This window comes from Chiloscyllium punctatum, chromosome 9 (genome assembly GCF_047496795.1).
Source record: "Chiloscyllium punctatum isolate Juve2018m chromosome 9, sChiPun1.3, whole genome shotgun sequence".
Lineage (NCBI taxonomy): Eukaryota > Metazoa > Chordata > Chondrichthyes > Orectolobiformes > Hemiscylliidae > Chiloscyllium > Chiloscyllium punctatum.
Window position 1 is genome coordinate 22,389,241 of NC_092747.1, and position 21,321 is coordinate 22,410,561.

Below are 21,321 nucleotides of genomic sequence, written 5' to 3' on the forward strand. Positions count from 1 at the left end.
TCAAAACTGTGCTCTCAGGTTCTTGATCCTTTCACGAGTGGGAACATTTTCTCCATTGTTGCCCATCCAGATCCCTAGTGATTTTGAAAATGTTTATATCATCACTCTTAGCATTCTCTCAAAGAAAAGAATTCAAAGTTTCTCCAATCTTTTTCATAATTGAAGAGTGTCATCCCATGAGCTATTCTCTTAAAACTCTTCTGCACTCTCTCTAGTGTGTTCACATCCTTCCTATGACCTGGTACCCAGATTGTCCACAATACTGCCACTGAGGTTTAATCAACATCTTGTATCTATAGGAGAAAATTACTGCACATGCCAGGATCTGAGCTGAAAACAATAAATATTGGAGATCACATCAGGTCAGGCAGCATCCATGGAGAGAGAGCAAGCTAATGTTTCGAGTCCAGATGACTCTTCCTCAGAGCTGGCATGGTGTGGAGGAATCAGCATTTATGCAATAGTTAGGGGAACTGGAGTGCTGTGGGAGAAAGGATGTTGATTCTGTGATTGGAATGTGATAATGGCAGAACAATGGCGTATCTAACTGCTAATTTAGAAAGAACAGATAGTCCCTTTGGAGTAGGGGGTGGGGAGAGAGGATATAGTGACAGAGAATGCAACAAGCAAAGCCAAATGAAAGGGAAGGAATGGGAGTGGGTTCACAATCTGAAGGTGCTGAACTCAATATTAAGTCCATCTGCTGCCCCTTCCACACTTTACCTCAGCTCAGTGAAGAGTCACATAGCCTCGAAACGTTAGCTTACTCTCTGCATGGATGCTGCCTGGCCCACTGTGATTTCCAGCATTTTTTGTCATCTTGTATAAGTTCATCATAGCCTGTTTGTTCTTGAACATATGCACCTGTTAATGAAATCTAGAATATTGTACATTTTATAGCAGCTGCCTATCTGTCTTGCAAGCATTAATTATGGTTTAATGACATATACAGGGCTGGTCAGGCGAGTTGCAGAGAGGATGTTTTGTCCATTAGGGCAGACTAGAACCGGACTCAGAATCTCAGGATATGGAGTCAACCATTTAGGAAAGATATGAGGACATAGTCCTTCACTCAAGAAGGAGTGAACCTGTGAAATGCTCTACCATAGAAAGCTGTAGGGGCCAAGTCACAGAATATATTCAAGGAAGAGTTTGATAAACGTTTAGATATTAAAGGGTATGGGGGGATGGGGGGTGTGATTGGGAGCAGGAGCACGGCATTGCGATAGAGGATAAGCCATGATCATATTAAATGGTGAAGCAGACTTGAAGGGCCAAATAACTTGGTCTCCTTCCTGCTTTCTTTATTTCTACACCCAGGGCTCTCTCCTGGTGTACAACCTTTTGGAATAGTACCTGTTTGTTATTCTGTCTCTCTGGGTTCTTTGTATCAAAGTGTGTCAGTTCACACTTCTCCACATTGACCCACGTCCGTCACCTGTCTGCCCATCCACCAACAACTCAGCATCCGTTTGGAGTTCCACACTGTCCTCCTCAGTTGACAATTCGCCCAAGTTTAGTATTTTCTGCAAACTTTGAAACTGTGCTCTATACACCAAGATTTAGATCATTGATATACATCAGGAAAAGCATGGGTCTCATTGCCAATATCTGAGGAACTCCATGATGCAAAACTTCCTCCAGCATAAAACTATCCATTAGCCATCACTTTGCTTCCTATCACGCAGCTAATTTTACATCCACACTGCAACTCTGTCTCGTATTTCACGGCCTTTAATTTTCATCATAAGTCTGTTGAGTGGAGCTGTATTGGAAGCCTTTTAGCAGTCCACATCAACAGCATTACCCTGGTTAACCCTCACGGTTATCACTTCAAGAAATTCGGCAAGTTAGTTAGTTTGTAATGGACCAGACCAGACACCCTCAAAGTATTTTAAGAAGGTAGCCTAGACCCAAGCTTTTTCTTATCTTAAAGGCAGATGTAATGGCTGACAGGTATAAACAGGAGTGTCAGGGATTCTGTTCACTGAGAGCTGGTTCTGAGGGAGCCAAATCAGTGTCAAGGACTCTCCTTGTATAAATAAAGGGAACTTGGTATCAGCATACCATCCTCGGTGGAGTTATTTCAGGAGTAATGCTTGCAGTTCTCCAATCCTCCAGCAGTACCTCAGGGAAAAATGAAAGGTTATTGCAAGTACATTCTTTATTGTTTTGTGGGATGAGGCTATTGCTGGCAACGCCAATACTTGTTTCCCATCCCTACTTGCCCTGAGTGGCCTGTTGGGTTATTTCAGCTAAGGGAAGTTAAGAGTCAACCACATTGCTGTCGGTCTGGAGGTACATGTTGGCCAGATCAGGTAAAGATGCAGTGCTTCCTTCCTGGAGGGGTATTTGTGAACGTGTGTGGTGTTTATGACAATGAATGATAGTATTGTCATCACCATTAACTTACAATTACAATGTATTATTTTGATTTTAAATCCCAGTTGACAGGGTGGGGATTGAGCCCATATCCCCAGAACATTGGGCTTCTGGATTACCAATCCACGGAAATTCGTACTGCCCCACTGCGTCCCCATGAAACATAAGATGCTATCGTTTTCAGTTACATTGTCCTTCCTTTTGACAACACATCTCAATAGCCAGAGACTTTTCCCCAGGGCAGGATTGACTGGTATAAGAAGTCATAGTTTGAAGATATGAGGAGGAACGTATAAAGGCGGCGTCTGAGGTGGGTTTTTTACGTAGTGGGTTGTGAATGCATGGAATGCGTTGCCAGCTGTGGTGGTGGAAGCAGAGTCATTGGGGACATTTAAGCGACTGCTGGACATGCACATGGATAGCGGTGAGTTGAGGGGTGCGTAGGTTAAGTTACTATATTTGACATTAGGATTAAATCTCGGCACAACATCGTGGGCCTAAGGGCCTGTTCTGTGCTGTACTTTTCTATGTACTATGTTCTATCTATTTTTGCAGTAAAACCGTCCGCATCATTTTTAAAAACATCAAATGTTAATGTGATTAATCACTTCTGCCATGATGGTGGTAGATGATATGGGAAGGTTTATGTCATTGATGTAATTTAGGAATTCCAATGAAGGGGGGAAAATATCATCCGTATTGAGAGGGTGAGTTGGAGGTTTGGATTAGGAATTGGCTGGCTGGAAGAAGACAGAGGGTAGTAGTTGATGGCAAAGGTTCATCTTGGAGTGCCGTCACTAGCGGTGTTCCGCAAGGATCTGTTTTGGGACCATTGCTGTTTGTCATTTTTATAAATGACCTGGAGGAAGGGTTAGAAGGTTGGGTGAGCAAGTTTGCAGATGATACGAAAGTCGGAGGAGTTGTAGACAGTGAGGAAGGATGTGGTAGGTTACAGCGGGATATAGAGAAGCTGCAGAGCTGGGCAGAAAGGTGGCAAATGGAGTTCAATGTAGCTAAGTGTGAGGTGATTCACTTTGGTAAGAGTAACAAAAAGATGGGGTACTGGGCTAATGGTCGGATACTTGGTAGTGTGGATGAGCAGAGGGATCTTGGTGTCCATGTACACAGATCTCTGAAAGTTGCCACCCAGGTAAATAGTGCAGTGAAGAAGGCATATGGCGTACTGGCTTTTATTGGTAGAGGAATTGAGTTCCGGAGTCCTGAGGTCATGCTGCAGTTGTATAAGACTCTGGTGCGGCCGCATCTGGAATATTGTGTGCAGTTTTGGTCGCCATACTATAGGAAGGATGTGGAGGCACTGGAACGGGTGCAGAGGAAGTTTACCAGGATGTTGCCTGGTATGGTAGGAAGATCCTATGAGGAAAGGCTGAGGCACTTAGGGTTGTTTTCATTGGAGAAAAGAAGGTTTAGGGGTGACTTGATAGAGGTGTACAAGATGATTAGGGGGTTAGATAGGGTTGACAGTGAGAACCTTTTTCCATGTATGGAGTCAGCTGTTACAAGGGGGCATAGCTTTAAACTAAGCGGGGGGTAGATATAGGACTGATGTTAGGGGTAGGTTCTTCACTCAGCGAGTCGTAAGTTCATGGAATGCCCTGCCAGTAGCAGTGGTGGACTCTCCCTCTTTATGGGTATTTAAACGGGCATTGGATAGGTATATGGAGGATAGTGGGCTAGTGTAGGTTAGGTGGGCTTTGATCGGCGCAACATCGAGGGCCGAAGGGCCTGTACTGCGCTGTATTCTTCTATGTTCTATGTTCTAACTCGATAATCCTTTCCAAAATAATAGAAAGTGGTGAGAGTGTAGTCAAGTTCAGAAGTACACTCATGAGTTTATAGGGCGGTATGAATTCTTAAAGCCTTGTTCTTGCAATTTATGTCATCTGACCTCCTCTGCCTCAGTCCTGCAGGTCAGCTGATCTTTTGCACAATGTTATAAGTGTTGACTCAGCAAAACAACTGCCTTCTTCATTTGTCAGCGGTTGTGAAAAACTTTTTGTTATACAAAACTGAGTTAGTGTCAAGTCTGATTCTGCAAATTAGCTCTGCCAATGTTTTGCATAGATGGGTATTTTTGGGAACATTCCAGCAGGACTCTTAGAGAATTGTGCAGGGGTGCGGCTTCCCGGTAACACAGCAATTAATTCCTTCACATTTCGGCCTGTGCTCGATCCTGGAACAGTCCACACAGATTTGAAAAAAGCAAACATCATTCCAGTGTTCAAAAAGAGAGGGAAGAGGGTAATGGGAGAACCATAGGCCATATAGCCTAACATCATTTGGCCCAGGTTCGATTACCAGCCATCGCAGTGTTGTGGTTTTTCAACCGACTTTTAAAAGGAAAGCCACTGGGATAAAACCAGCAAGTCAATATTCCATTCTGTGGGAAAACAGACCTGACAGATGGCTCCTGGCGGTGGTTTCCATGAATTGTAGTGTGGAACCAGGCAGCATTGCTCGGCATCTCGGAAGCTTTCCCCTTTGCTGCTTCCCATTTCTTATTGGGGCAGCATGGTGGCTCAGTGGTTAGCACTGCTGCCTCACAGTGCCTGAGACCCAGGTTCGATTCCAGCCTTGGCGACTGTCTGTGTGGAGTTTGCGCATTCTCCCTGTGTCTGTGTGGGTTTCCTCTCACAGTCCAAAGATTTGCAGGTTAGGTGAATTGGCCATGCTAAATTGCCCGTAGTTAGGCACATTAGTCAGGGGTGAATATAAGGGAATGGGTCTGGGTGGGTTGCTCTTCGGAGGGTCGGTTTGGGCTGAAGGGCCTGTTTCCACACTGTAGGGAATCTAAAAAAAAATCAATGGTATCTAGCGATGAGGTAATAGAACAATTAATGCATGGACGGCAGCAGTTCAAGAAGGCAGTTAACCACCACTTTGCCAAGGCCAATTAACGATGGGCAATAAATGCTGGCCAGCCAGCAATGCCCTTATTTCATGAATGAATAATAAATAACTCTATGACTATGCAGTCAGCACATATTTTATGGAAGGGAAATTGTGTTTAATCAAACTGTTAGTGGCTGTAATTGGGAGAGCAGGGAACCAGTCGATGGAGTGTGTCTAGATTTTTTTTAAAAACATTCGGAAAGGTGCTCTACAAGAGGTTAATATGTGATTTTAGGGCTCGTGGGATTTCAGGGTAATACATCGGCATGGATTGAGGTTTGGTTAAAGGACAAAAAAAACAGAAGGAGGAGAAAATATAGACTTTTTATTTGAGCTGGGTTCTGCAAGGATCAGTACTGGGCCTCTGCTATTTACAATATGTATGATTGCCTTGGATGAAGCATTTGACTATAATGTATCCAAGTTTGCCAATGCAATTAAAAAGCTGGTTGAAAAATTAAGTTTTGGAGAGAACACGAAGAGACTGCAGAGAAGTGAACAAGCAAATAAATGGGGCAGAGGATGATGTGATGAGGTGTGAAGAAACCACTTTTGAAGGCAAGTAGGAAAGCAGAGTAAGTTTTGAACAGTGAGAGAATTGCAAAATGTTCTTTAGAGCAGCCTCAATTTTGGTGAACATGCATCGCAAAGTTTGCACGCACGTATAGCGAGCAATTAGGAAAATAAGTAGCCTGTTAGCCATTATGATAAAGGAGTTGGAGTGTAAGCATTTAGAAGAGTAGTGTGCTGCACACCAGCTCAATGGGTGGCATGGTGGCTCAGTGGTCAGCACTGCTGCCTCACAGCACCAGGGACCCAGGTTCGATTCTGTCTGTATGGAGTTTGCACATTCTCCCCATGACTGAGTGGGTTTCCTCCTGGTGCTCAGGCTTCCTCCCACAGTCCAAAGATGTGCAGGTCAGGTGAATTAGCTTTGCTGAATTGCCCATAGTGTTAGGTGTATTAATCAGAGGGAAATGTGTCTGGGTGGGTTACTCTTCGGAGGGTCGGTGTGGACTGTTGGGCCAAATGGACTGTTTCCACGCTGTAGGGAATCTAATCTAATCTGTCGGGAATCTGCAATTGTATGGAGCCTTGCAAGATCCATATAGTATGTACTATTTGATCAGCTTACCTCAGAGTTGCCCATAAATGGACTGCAACAAAGGTTCACTACATCGATTCATGGGTCGAGAGGTTGATCATATGAGGAAAGATTGAGTAGACTAGGCCTTTATTTCCTGAAGTTTAGAAGACTGAGAGGTAATCTCATGGAAATATTGCTGTAATCCTTAAAGGATTTAATCGAGTCAATGCTCAGATCTCAGAGGGGTAACAATCTCAGAATAAGAAGTCAGGGTTCAAATTATGAGATTTTTTTCGTGCATCTTTGGAATTCTCACCCTCAAAGGGCTGTCAATATAATAATGCAGGGATTGATAGATTCTTAGATACCCAAGGAGTTGAAGGAAATTAGGGATAGCAAAGGAAGCTAAAGGTGAAGTGGAAGGTCAGTTGTGATTGTATTGAATGGCAAGGCAAGCAGGAAGGGCCAAATGGCCTACTGCTGTTTATCTTTCTTGTCTTTTATGTTGGGAAAATAGTGACATCCCTGTGGTCTTCCATATACTGTCATGATCCCCAGTGGTGACAGCTTGGGAAAAACAGAGAATAAATGTTTCAAGTCCAGTGACTCTTCTTCAAAACAGAATTGACCCTAAGTCATGTTTGGACGGTTAATGGATCATTTTTGATAATTACAGTATTAAATCTAAATCATTCTACCTCAAAGATATTCTAAGTTTTCTCTCGCTGTATCATTTTCCATTATTTTTCTAGGTGCAACTGGTATTGAAGACCGTTTGCAGGATGGTGTTCCCGAAACAATCTCAAATCTACGAAAAGCTGCTTTACAGATATGGGTTCTGACTGGAGATAAACAGGAAACAGCGATCAATATTGCTTACGCCTGCAAGCTCCTTGGTCATGATGAGGAGATTCTTACCTTGAATGCTGAGTCGCAGGTGAGCACAATTTCAGCTGCAAAATCTGTTGTCGGCTTTCTGGACAGCTTTTGTACAGCCAGCACGACTCTCATAACCTTAAAAGCCATACAAGCAAATGAAAGCAAATATCACATGCATTTATTGCAAACACTCCAGTTCAGCAGCATTCTAATTTATATCTTTAACCAATTCTTTTCAAGAGCGATCCTAACATTTTCACCATAACAGGAAAAAAGGCTTAATGGAAGAGGTAGCTGTGAGTTTTGGAAACCTGACTGATTTTCATCGATCCTATTAATTCTGGATTACAGGCTCAGAATCTGCAGGGTGTCAGTTTCGTGAGGGTTGTAAAGTGAAGGCTGCCTGAATGTTGGGGAGGTTTCTTTTGCTGTTAGTAAGTATGATTCCTGCCTTGCAATTATTTAATTTTGAGGTGAAGATCTTTGCAGCAGAAGGTGCAAGTTTATTGAGGAAGCAGCATTTGGATCAGTATTTGATGGGATCAAATTGCCAGTATGGGATGCTTGGTGCTCAGTAATCCATTTGCAAGATTTAAGGTCTGGTTTCAATGAAGGTGTGTACAGATCTGTGGTATAAACAGAAAATCAAAATGCATCTTTTGCTTTGAATGAGTGGAGCATCAATTACCTGCTTATAATAGGGAGGACCCTACGTTTTCTGTCTGCCTGTGGATACTCAAAGGTCAAAGACAAGACCCAATGCATGTAAGCCTGAAATTGCCGCGCAATAATTAAGAGTTCTAATCTGATTCAAAATTGCAACTCCCATTGATCTTATGTAGATAATAGGAGAGTGAACAATTGGGGTATTGTTGTAAGTTCCAGCAGAAGTAATCTTCATGTGCGGGGCCTAAATATTGAGGGTCTTTTCATAAAAGGATTCGTCAAGGCTTTCAGAATTTGACAGTGTGTAAGTAAATCTCACAAATGTTTCTTCAGGTAGCTGCCACTGATCTACAAACCTCCGTGAAACCATTTTTTTTACCATTGGCTTCAATATCAAAAACACTTCGCACCAACATGTAAGGTGTTCGGAACCCAAAAGAAGTTAAATTATTTTTGTTGGTCTTAAGACAAGGAATTAAAGGCAGCAACCACTTCTGTTCTCATTGCAAAATACAAAATTAATCATGTGTGGTTCTTACATGATGTTCGAAACAATATTAATGAATGAATGGTGAAAAGATTGTTGTGCTAAATCAGGAGATGATAGCTCCTGTGTACAATTAACCTCCGAGGTAGCCTCCAACTTAAATGTGACATAAAGTGTCAGTGACATAAAGTGTCAGTAACATAAGCATGATTTGTAAATTACGGGAAAGACCATTTGGAAAGATAACGAGTTTAAAGTCTTCCTTAAAATAAAGAGATGCTTTAACTTATGACTGGGAGGTAAGTAAGAAGCAATTCTTCCTGCACACAGACCTAAAGAATCAAGTGATTTTAAGAGGTTGAATAGATATTTCTTCATCCAGTTGTATCTATTTTCAGTCCTGTCTGTTGCAAAAAGTAACAGCCAAGTCACAGTTCCAGATGACCATAGGGTTGCTCTGTCTTTGGAGATGAATGACAAGTGGTGAATTTAACCTGAGGGTTATCATGCCGCAGGCATGGGGTGAAGTTGATAAGGCAGAACATTCGAGCCCACATTGTTAGCTTCACTCTGTAAAGCATCCCAGCTATCCAGCCAACTGAGCTAACTGACTCTTGTTCTTTCTGTTGTAGATTCCTATTGATTGTACAAACCTACAAATGCATATCTTTTATTTATCACTGCAGTAAGAGGTGGGGGAGAGATGGAAGCTAATTAGATTCCTGTAATCAGTCTGTTGTGAAGAATGTCTAGGTAGTATAAGATGATAAAGTCCATTAGAAGTAGGAACAGGAGTAGCCATTTAGCCCCTCCAGCCTGTTCTGCCATTCAGTAGAATCATGGCTCAATTAACATTACTCACATTCACTTTCCTGCTTTTTCCCCATAATCCTTGATTCCCCTTTTGATCAAAGACCCATCTATCTCAGTCATAAATCTACAGAAGGACACTTGCCCCTTGTGGCAAGGAATTCCAAAGCTACTCAACCATCTGAGAAAAGAAATTCCACCTCACCTTAGTCTTAAATTTACTCTGAAACTATGCCTTCTTGTCCTAGACTCTCCCAAGAGGGAAACATCCGCTCAGCATTTACTCTGTCAAGCCCCTTAAGAACCCTACATGTTTCCATGAGATCACTTCTTTCAAAGCAAAGAGGACATTGCGATATTTCTGAACTTAATACTGAAGCTGACAGGAGGGGGAAAGTGTCCCCGTTAATTATCTTTTCTATGTGTCTGATTGTTCACTTCTCTTATCTCATTAATATCTTTCAACAGGAGGCCTGTGCTGCTTTGTTGGAGCAGTGCTGGAGCTACATTGAATCAAAAAGACCTCAGAAGAAACGGTTCACTGTGGCTGGAAATCCATCAGTTGACTTTATCCCTTCAAATAGGACTTCAGTAAGCTTGCCCACTCCGCAAGCCAACTTCAGCTTGGTCATCGATGGAAAGACTCTGACTTTTGCATTGGAAAAGACATTAGAGGACAAATTTCTTGCGTTGGCCCAAAGTTGCCGTTCAGTGTTATGCTGCCGCTCCACGCCATTACAGAAAAGTATGGTGGTTAAACTGGTCCGAGATAAGCTGAAAGTGATGACCTTGGCAATAGGCAAGTCCGTATTTATTCCTATCAGCATGCTGTTATGTACGAGGTCACCACACATTGTTTAATTGTCATTTCAAGTATTTCCATTTCGGAACTCATCAGGATATTAAAGCGTTAACAGAAGAACCTCTACGTCCGAGGGTAAAATCCAATTAAGCAATGATGTAGAGATGCCAGTGCTCGACTGGAGCGAACAAAGTCAAAAATGACACAACACGGGGTTATAGTCCAACAGGTTTATTTGAAACCACGAGCTTTCGATGCCCCCCGCTCCTTCCTCGGGCAGCTATTGAGAGAGAATACATCAGACACAGAATTTATAAGTAAAAGATCAGAGGGTCATACAACTTATGTGAACGTATTGAAGAAACCTAGATGGCTATTAAGTCTTTAGTCAGAGTGGAGGTGCAGGTTTTGATTGATTAATATATAAATCCCAGAATTTCTTTCGAGTCACTGCCCCAAGATAACTTCAAGCTTTATCGGAGCAAAGGTGACATCTCTGATCAGACAACGTGTTTTAGGTGTGAGGCCATGCTTCAAGTCTGTTTGTATGTTTCTGTAGTATGTGTAGTGAAAAAAAAGAATTAATGTTTTGAGTTCAGTGACCCTTCTTTCCTCTTCTCCTCCCCCCCCCACTCCACCTTGTATATAGCAGCACTTCCTGATACTTCTCAGGAATAATATGGCTTTTCCTTTTAATTTTTGTTCTGCACTGAAGGAAATAATTTCTCCCAACTTATCTTGTCAAAGCCGTTAATCATCATCACTGCCTAATTAAGTAGCCCTTAGTACTCCATACTTAGCAGGGCACAAGTCTCCTCTGTGCAATCTCTTCTCATAAGTAACTCTTTTATCCCCAATATCATTTTGGATCTGATAAGTACCAGAAAGGACGTACTGTGCCATTTCTATTTACAGTCCAGGTCCTGTAGCCTGAAGGGAGGGATAGAGCACAGAGCGTTCAGAGGTTCAGCATTTTACAGCCAAAAGAATTGTATTGAATGGGAGAGCAGGAGTTCTTGAAAGCTGTTAACCGTACGATGTACCCTGACCTTGCAATCTGCAGAGGCCCCAGTAAGTGCAGGAAGTTAGCCTTTACAAATGTCACTCAAGAAGTGATATTCGTGGTAAAGTTAAACCCACTTGCTTTCTTGTTTTTTAAAACAAAAACCTGCTCAGGTATCAGCCAGTTCCATGGTAGCATCGCTTCAGTGTATTGCAGTTTTGTTTTCTGTTGGTGGAACTCGAAGTTGTCACTCAGCTTACATTAACCATGGCTGGCTGGCCCAAGGGTCGCAAACCAACACACTGTCACAGCTTGTTTCCTCATTAACTGCAGGAGATGGGGCTAATGATGTGAGCATGATCCAGGTTGCTGATGTTGGAGTGGGAATCTCTGGCCAGGAAGGGATGCAGGTAATTGTATTCTCATCGCATTTCCTGTCACTGTTTCCATAAATAGACAAATGATGCGATGGCGCATGTCTCAATGGATTGATGGAGTGGCGAGGGAACTTTTGAAGGTACCTGTCAGTGCTGATATAAATCTCCTGTTTTAGACATGTGTTATAGTGTTCTATTTCCCTGCTCTTGAAAGTACTGACATACTGTTCCATAAACACCAGCAACACTCCATTACTCTGTCCCAGAAGCAACTTGCATTTATACAGCATCCTTTTCATAGTAAATTGGAGATAGTGGTTCACAGGAATGCTATCAGGTGGGAAAAATTGACATTGAATCACATTGGAGATTAGGTCAGTGACTAAAAGCCAGGTGAGAGGGGTGGATTTTAACAATGGGGATATGGCAGAGAGGTTTTGGAAGGGAATTGAAAGCTGAGACAGTGACAGCTAATTGCACACTCCCCAACAGTCCAGGTGTGGGTATGGCCTTGAGCAAAAATGAGCGACTTAACAATGGGACACGTCATACACATGCATTGTGTACACGTGCAAATAAATTCGAGAACGGCTTCTTCCCCACTTGTTGTTAGACTTCTCAAATTTTAAATTTAATGTTGATCTCGCTGTCGATGTGCCACCTCTAACATTGTATTCTACCCTCTGTTTTACCGTTATGCACTTTGTATGGTATGATCAGCCTGTACTGCACACAAAACAAAACTTCAAAGTACCTAGGTACATGTGACAATAATAAATCAAATCAAATCAAGTCTTGGTCAAATATATCTTCATTCACACTACCCAGTTTTCTTACTGGATGTTCAAGTCCCGCATGGCCCAGGGACAATGAAGTCAATTTTAACCTGCTACCCTGGGTCGGCTCAAATTATTCTAGGTAAGTGAAGGAGCCAGATCTGGACCTGCTGGTCAATATAGTTCGAGTCCATACTGGATAGTGCATTTATCACCCTTTCACAATTTGTTAGGACAGTGGCATGTCCAATTTTTTTTATATATCAGATCAAATCTAAGTAGATTCTGCCTCTCGCAACAACTGATGTTTATTAATGTGCTCTTCATTTCCACATTTATTCCCTAAAAAATTCTCATCCCTTGGAAATAATTAAGGCAGAATGTGTACACCTCGGAATTCTTCATGCATCTACCCATTGACAGTTTAATGAACGTGTCACGACTTAAATATGATTTCATTAAGCGGCAGGAGGTCAGACTGCATACCACGATATTTCAGCACTGGAAAGCTACGGTGTCAGTATTTGAGTCACGTTGTAACAAGCATGGATTCCATCTGTCTAATACGCAGCTTTCTTTTGGACTTGAGCAAATTTTTGAAACTAAATTGTTATAAATTCGAACCGAAGATCCTCCCAGTACCATTTTACAAGTGGGTCTGGATTCAAGTAGTTAGTTTCACCACCTCTCAAAACAGACAGGAGTCCCTGAAACACTGAGCTTTGAGCGGAGGTTGAAAGACCAAAAATGGATGTAACCAATTTTTCCAAGTATGTCAGTGTGTCTCAGCACCAATCCCTGTGGCCCTTCCCCAAGCTTGACTTCCTCACCTTTAACCAATGCAATTCAGCTTTATTGAGGAGCCTCCAATCAGCAATCTATCATCAGCACCAGTTCAGTTGAGTAGTCACCGTGTGTTCAGAAATGAAGCCCAGTTCCACGAATAAACGCTGGTATTGTCCTTCAGTATTCGAAGGCAAAACAAATTGCAGGGATCGTGCTGGGGAGTGTAACCAAATGGATTGCTTTTCACAAGAGACAGCCCGGAACTGATGGGCCAAATAACTGCCCACTTTTCATACCCACTGGTCAGCAAGGCTCTGAGACAGTGAAGTCACCATGCCACCCTGACTCCGATCAAGTTATTCCTTGAGGCAAAGGACCACATCTGGACTTTGGGCAATACAGTTGAAGATGCTACTGGATAAAGCATTTTGGAACCATTCACAATGGTTATACTATGCAGGTTAAGCCTTTAGTTATCTGACTTTGAAAGAACGTGACATAGTTTTATTGAGACAGAGTTCTGAGGGGATCTCATCAAAGTAGATGCTGCCAGGATGTTTCCCATATCCTGGAGGAATTGAGAACTGGGGACACAGTTTAAAAATAACGTGTCTCCCTTTAAGACACAGATGATGAGGAATTTCTTGTCTCGGTGAATCATTTGTCTGGAATTCTCTTTCCCAAAGAGCAGTAGAGGCTGAGTCTTTGAGTATACTCAACACTGTTATAATTTTAAATTCACTAGACAGTCAGTGGTTCTAGAAGAGTGATTAGATTCCCTACAGTGTGGAAACAGGCCCTTCGGCCCAACAAGTCCACACCAACCCTCCAAAGAGCAACCCATCCAGACCCATTCCCCTATACATAACACTATGGGCAATTTAGCATGGCCAATTCACCTAACCTGCACATATTTGGACTGTGGGAGGAAACCCATGCAGACAATGTGCAAACTCCACACAGACAGTTGCCTGAGGCGGGAATTGAACCCAGGTCTCTGGCGCTGTTGCAAGGCAAGTGGAGGTGAGGCCAAGATCAGATCAGCCGGATTGGGTTTGAACGGTGGAACAGACTCAAGGGGCAGAATGGCTAAACCCTGCTCCTGAATCTTACATTTTCATTTTATATCAACTGATGATTTGTGGGATAACTTGTTTCAGTTTTGTGACATTTCTGCCTATTACGTTCCATAGCTTCTCCTATTAATTTACAGCTCCCACCCCTACACTGTTAACTCATAAGTCCCTGATTTATTCCTGCTCTTTATCATTACCATGCTGTCTCTTGATGACTTATCTTTCTCTGCAGAAATTTGGTCAGCTTCTAAACTGATGAGCCCTCTGTCCACCACCCCTCGTTTTCCCCAACCCCCTCTATGTTTCCCGCAACCCCGTCACCCAGCCCTAAACTCCCCCCACCCCCCCACCGAACCTGCACCATTTCTATATTTAGAAACTGCTGAACTGCCAACTGGTTCTGGGTGAGCTGAAGTCTCATGTGCTTAAAGATAGGGAGACCATCAGCTTTGTCCCTCCCCTCAACCTTAATGGTCCTGCCACCAGATTCAACTTGCCCCACCCCCAGCCACTGTCACAGGTTCAACCAAACTTGTCTGCAGCCTTGGTGTTAAACTTCACCCCAAATTCCTCTGCCTCAGCCTATCTGGCGCTGAAACACTCATCAGTGCTTTTGTGATCCATCAGCTCAACTCATTTCATATTCTCATGGATAGGTCCCCAGTGTCCATTAACATTCTGCAACCCATTGTACATCCTGCTTTACCATCATCCCTATCGTTACTGATATGTGTTGGCTTCCAGCCACCACTCCATCTCCAGTCAGAATCTTAAACGTGTGCCTTAAAGCAGTCATGACCTCGGTCTGTTTTAATATACCCCTGCAGCCTTCCCCTCTATTTCTTTCATTTGACTTTTTTTGTGCTTTGTCTTCTTCCTCCACCCCACATCCTTCGGTCCCTGACACTTGCATCTTGGAATTTCTTACTCAATGATTTCAAAAGGAAGTGAAATTCTCCATGAAAGGAAGTAAGCTGGAGGCAGATTGGGTTAGACACATTAATCTACTTCGAGTCATCATGGTCCCAATGGGCCAAATGGCCTCCAGCTGTGCCATTTTGACTCTAAACCCTCTATCTTACCATGTTTCTTTAGACATCCATCTAAACCCATCCCATTGACCACCACGCTCATCTTTCTTTCTATTCAGCCTCCATTTTGTTCCCAGTCCTCTGTGAATGAAGCATCTTGGGACATTGAGCTGTGTTCATGGTGATGTGTAAGTGGAAGCTGTTGCTGCTGTTTTTTGCTTCATGTTCAATAGCAAGTGTTTTAGAAAGACGAAGTAAGTGGAGATCTGTTGGTGTCCACAGCACTTGGGCAATAATTGTCTTCTCTTTTATTTCAGGCAGTAATGGCAAGTGACTTTGCCATTGCACGGTTTCGACATTTACAAAAGCTCTTGCTGGTTCATGGGCATTGGTGTTACTCCAGGCTGGCCAACATGGTGCTCTACTTCTTCTATAAGAATGCAGTAAGTTATGAGCTATCGGCTTTTTTGGACAGAATTTCGCTTTTTGCTGTCTCATGCTGTGTTGACGTCATTGACTGAGTCCATATTCATTGCTTGTCCCGAATTCCCCTTTCGAAATGGTGTTGAGCCACCTTCCTGAACTACTGCGGTCCTTGAAGTGTAGAGACACCAACAGTCCTGTGAGGGAGGAAGTTCCAAAACATTGACCCAGCGAAAGTGAAGGAAGTGTGGTATATATCCAAGCCAAGTCAAGAGGGGAGCTTGTAGATCATGGTGTGCCCATGCATCTGCTGCTCTTGTCTTTCTCACTGCAGAGGCCATAGCTTTGCACAAGGAGCCGAGTTGCTACAGTCCATTTTAGAGATGGTACATGCTGCTGTTACTGTGACTCCATGGTGGATCTTTTTGTTCAGTCTCCATTTCATTCCCAGTCCTCTGTGAATGAAGCATCTTGGGACATTGGGCTGTGTTCAGCAGCAACAGCTTCCACTTACACATCACCATGAACACAGTCAAGGGTTCTGCTTCGTCCGGATAGTGTCAAGCATTTTGAGGTTTGCTGGAACTATACTGATCCAGGCAAGTGGAGAGTATTCAGTATGTTAGTCTGAAGCTAGATAGAAAGTAGAGACTGGATTGATGTGTTGGCATAACAGCAGTAAAATGGCTCCAAAATATAGCCAGTGTAAGCACCCGTGTCAATTTCATTCCCCAGTCAGTCAGAGAGTCATAGAGATGTATAGCACAGAGACAGACCCTTCAGTTCAACTTGTCCATGCCGACTAAATATCCCAACCCAATCTGGTCCCACCTGCCAGTACCTGGCCCATATCCCTCCAAACCCTTCCTATTCATATACCCATCCAGATGCCTTTTAAATGTTGCAATTGTACCAGCCTCCACCACTTCCTCTGGCAGCTCATTCCATACACGTACCACACTCTGCATGAAAAAGTTGCCCCTTAGGTCCATTTTATATCTTTCCCCTCTCACCCTAAACCTTTGCCCACTAGTTCTGGACTCCCCGACCCCAGGGAAAAGACTTTGTCTATTTATCCTATCCATGCCCCTCATAATTTTGTAAACCTCTATAAGGTCACCCCTCAGCCTCCACACTCCAGGGAGTGTGGCCGGCTCTTTGTGGGCGGTACAGTGGCACAGTGGTTAGCACTGCTGCCTCACAGCGCCAGAGACCCGGGTTCAATTCCCGCCTCAGGCGACTGACTGTGTGTAGTTTGCACGTTCTCCCCATGTCTGCGTGGGTTTCCTCCGGGTGCTCCGGTTTCCTCCCATAGTCCAAAAGATGTGCAGGTCAGGTGAATTGGCCATGCTAATATGCCCGTAGTGTTAGGAAAGAGGTAGATGTAGATGTAGATGTAGGGGTATGGGTGGGTTACGCTTCGGCGGGGCAGTGTGGACTTGTTGGGCCGAAGGGCCTGTTTCCACACTGTAAGTAATCTAATCTAAAAACAGCCCCAGCCCGTTCAGCCTCTCCCTGTAGCTCAAATCCTCCAACCTTGGCAACATCCTTGTAAATCTTTTCTGAACCCTTTCAAGTTTCACAACATCTTTCCGATAGGAAGGAGACCAGAATTGCACGCAATATTCCAACAGTTGCTTAATCAATGTCCTGTACAGCTGCAACATGACCTTCCAACTCCTGTACTCAATACTCTGACCAATAAAGGAAAGCATACCAAACACCTTCTTCACTATCCTATCTACCTGCGACTCCACATTCAGGGAGCTATGAACCTGCACTCCAAGGTCTCTTTGTTCAGCAACACTCCCTAGGACCTTACAATTAAGTGTATAAGTCCTGCTAAGATTTGCTTCCCCAAAATGCAGCACCTCACATTCATCTGAATTAAACTCCATTTGCCACTTCTCAGCCCATTGGCTCATCTGATCAAGATCCCGTTGTAATCTGAGGTAACCTTCTTCGCTGTCCAGTGCACCTCTAATTTTGGTGTCATCTGCAAACTTAGTAACTATATCTCTTATGCTCACATCCTATTGTATCTTTAAGTAGATTCCTGTTGGTGAAATGCAGCATCTTGGGTCGGTTAGCAGGTCAGTGATAGCACTGTGAGTCACATTCTAAACTCAGGTTCATTTTTATAATGCATGTATATTTGATTGTCACACTGCACCATTCCATTTCCAAATTTTATCTGCAGCAATTACTTTGTATTTTGCTTCAGGCATTCACTTGTGAACATGTTTAATTTGCCAATCTGTGTGCAAAATATGTAGAGTAGTTAATGAGAGTAATTAAAACGCACATAGACCTGTCTGGTTCACAAGAGAAAGCACCAGAGGATGTTAGAAATGTACAGCAGGTACATTAGCATTCTCTGGAGGTGAACTGATGGATGTTTTAGTCATAACCTTTCATCAGTGAAATCCCTTACACTCTGACCTGTTATTCTCACTCATATTGATTGACTGTTTCTATTTTTATCCTGCTTTTGCTGCAATTATGCTCTGTTTATTTCTGTGCCCAAGCTGTTCATATTTTATTCTTTAAGCCCCCAATGGCAAATAGTGAGAGATTGAAGTATCTAAAATTAAGGACACTCGTGCCTAGTTTCACCTCTTCTACTTCTCTCAATCTTTTGACAGCATGTGCAAAACCCTGTCTGACTGTTTTCATTTCATCCTGATTTGGTGCCAAACCCATATTCCTGACCTTCTGTTGAATCTGGATTCTGTACATTTCATTCTGAAATGGCTCGTCCAAGTTTCCTTCCCCTCACTACGTGGCAACATGTTCCACGCATCAACAATCCCAAAGTGAAGCCGACCTCCTCAAGCTGCCTTCAGCTTGTGAATTCTTTACTATGCCTTTCAGTACCTTTGTCCCAAAGGACGCCTCGCTATGCATTACATGAGGTTTTTCTGACCGTGCAAGAGCCTGGATGTTTTGTTCCAGCATCATCAATGTTAAATTATATTACTCCTTTTGAAACTGAAGGAAGCAGCAGCAAAGCCAAGCATTGTTACATGGGAACAGGAAAGGGCTGCCTATCCCCTTGAGCCTGACCCTGCAATTGTTCCCCACCTGTGACCTAACTTCACATTCAGAGGAACCTCAATTATCCGAAGAATATGGGCGGGGAGTATTTGGTTTGGTTAATCGATTGCTGGATAATCGAATGCCGAATAACATAGTTCAGACAAGCATTGGGACCTTGTGATCTTGCCGGATAACCCGATGTTCGGGTGATCGAATTCAGGATAAACGAGGTTCTTCTGTAATTCACTTTGCCCTATTTTCTTCAAACACTTTGTGTAGACAGTAGAGGAATGCCACAGCATGAACTTTCAGACAATGCTTTTTCAAGTTGGACACAAACAAGCTGTTGAAATGCCTGTTGTAAATCATGTGCATTCTGGCATTGAGCTATGGACAGTTTCCCAGTAATATGGTCAACACCAGTTGGCTACAATGCAGTCAGTCCCTTCATCTCCAAGTCATGGTTACAGATCATAAATGGTTAAGGGCCCAACATTGATTCCTGTAGTGCTCAATTAATTACAGCTTGTCAACCTGAAAATGCCCCATCTAGAAGGTTCCCGCGATGAATTCCAGGCTTGAAAGGCTTGTCTTCTGAGGAGAAATTGAAATGTTTAGGCTTATACTCACTGGAAGAATAGAGATCTAATTGAGGTATGCAAGATGCTCAAGGGCATTGACAGAGAGACATAGAGAGGCTGTTTCCCCTTGTGGAGCAGACTAGAATGAGAGATCAGTTTTAGGATCAAGGGTAGCAGATTTAAAACAGAGATGCGGAAGAATTATTTATTTCAAACAGTCACAAATCTGTAGAATCTGTAGAGTGCCAGGACACTGTCATCTCCTTAAATTCATTCAGTTTCTTCATTCGTGGTGAGTTGACGGGTGGTGGGGAACAATCAGGAAAGTGGAGTTAAGGCCAAGATGAGATCAGACATGATTGTATTGAACGGCAGAGCAGGCTCGTGGGATGAATTGCTTACTCCTGCTCCTCATTCTTATGTTTTCATTTGATTTATTTATTGTCACATGTATTTATTACAAATACAGTGAAATCTGTTGTTGAGTTTTGCCACTTTCAGGCACCATCTCAACACAGAAAACAAACCAAAGCACACACTCTTAAGCCAGAAAAATAAAACAATAAAGTTCATCTTATAGTCTTACCTCAATAAAGTTATTTATCCATACTGTCTGTTTCCTGCAACTTATCCATCCTCTACTCATGTCACCTCAAAACGGCACGGTGGCACAATGCCACTGCTGTCTCACAGCACCAGAGACCCGGGTCCACTTCCTGCCTTAGGCAACTGTCTATGTGGAATTTGTACGTTCTCCCCGTGTCTGCGTGGGTTTCCTCCGGGTGCTTCGGTTTCCTCCCACAGTCCAAAAATGTGCCGGTTAGGTGAGTTGGCCATGCTAAATTGCCCATAGTGTTAGGTGAAGCAGTAAATGTAGGGGAATGGGTCTGGGTTGGTTGTTCTTTGGAGGGTCGATGTGGACTTGTTGGGCTGAAGGACCTGTTTCCACGCTGCAAGTAATCTAATCTAAACAAAATCAAGAATGTCTTATCTTCTGCATTAACTTTGTTTTATCAGCTCCTTATCAATGACCTTATAAAAATTAAAATACATTGCATCCCATTCCTCCACCATGCTTGTTGTATCCTCATACATCAGAATTCCTACAGTGTGGAAACAGGCTATTCAGCCCATCAAGTCCACACCAACCCTCTGAAGAGCATCTAATCCAGCCCCACCCACTACCCTATCCCAGTAACCCCACATTCTCATAGCTAACCCACCTAGCCTGCACCTAGCTGTGGGCAATTTAGCATTGCCATCCACCTAATATGCACTTTCTTTGGACTGTGGGAGAAAATCAGAGCACCCCAAGGAGGACCAAGCAAACAATGGGAGAATGTGCAAACGCCACACAGTTGCCTGAGAGTGGAATCAAACCCTTTTCCCTGACACTGTGAGGGGCCACAGTGCTAACTACTGAGTGACCAATATCATGCCAATATCTGATAAATCTGTCAAACGTGATTTCCCCATCACAAAACCTGTGTCTCAGAGAATCTGACTCTGGCTATATGACAATTTTCTCAATATCTTAGTATTACCGAATCAATCATGGATTCTAGCATTCTCCCAGTGATCGATTTTGGACTAACTGACCCAGCAGACCCTGATTTCTATCCTCCTCCTTTAGTGCATAGAAGTTTGACATTAATAGTTTTTCAATCTGAGAATTTTGAATGATTAAAATCAAGTCATTCACTCTTCTTGTAATTGCTTCCTTTCGGACCCTAGCATGCAGACCATTAGGTTCAGGACATGTTGTCAGCCTTTGATTGTGCTAGTTTTCTCAGTAATATTTCTCATTAACGATTACAATTGTTATATGTTCCTCTTCCCATTTTGTCTGTTGATTTTCTATTATTCATGGGGTGCTTTGTTCCTATATGGACGCATTCAAAATATTCGTTCAAAGCCATTTCCTTGTTGCACATTATCAATGCTCAATTCTCACCCTCTAAAGAGATCGGCGTTTACTTTAGCTACTCTCTTCCTTTTTATGAAACAAAGAACTGCACATGCTGAGGATCTGAAACAGAAATTGCTGGAGGAACTCAGCAGGCCTGGCAGAATCTGTGGAATGAAAGCAGAGTTAATATTATTCTCTGTTTTCCCACCACAGATGCTGCCAGACCTGCTGAGTTTCTCCAGTAGCTTCTGCTCTTTCTTTTTTACGTTATGTTGGAAATCTTTTGTGTCCTTT

The 21,321-nt window shown here is 43.0% G+C and overlaps 1 protein-coding gene across 2 annotated transcripts in view; it reads left to right on the plus strand.

Annotated features, from left to right (window-relative positions):
- The window catches only part of atp10a (ATPase phospholipid transporting 10A), a 348,664-nt gene that overhangs the window by 309,710 nt on the left and 17,633 nt on the right, over positions 1 to 21,321 (plus strand). For both annotated transcript variants that reach the window (XM_072577000.1, XM_072577001.1), the window contains 4 exons: positions 7,135 to 7,319; positions 9,693 to 10,023; positions 11,363 to 11,439; positions 15,393 to 15,518. In XM_072577000.1, coding sequence (XP_072433101.1) covers positions 7,135 to 7,319; positions 9,693 to 10,023; positions 11,363 to 11,439; positions 15,393 to 15,518 — 719 coding nt within the window. The remainder of the gene's footprint in view (positions 1 to 7,134; positions 7,320 to 9,692; positions 10,024 to 11,362; positions 11,440 to 15,392; positions 15,519 to 21,321) is intronic.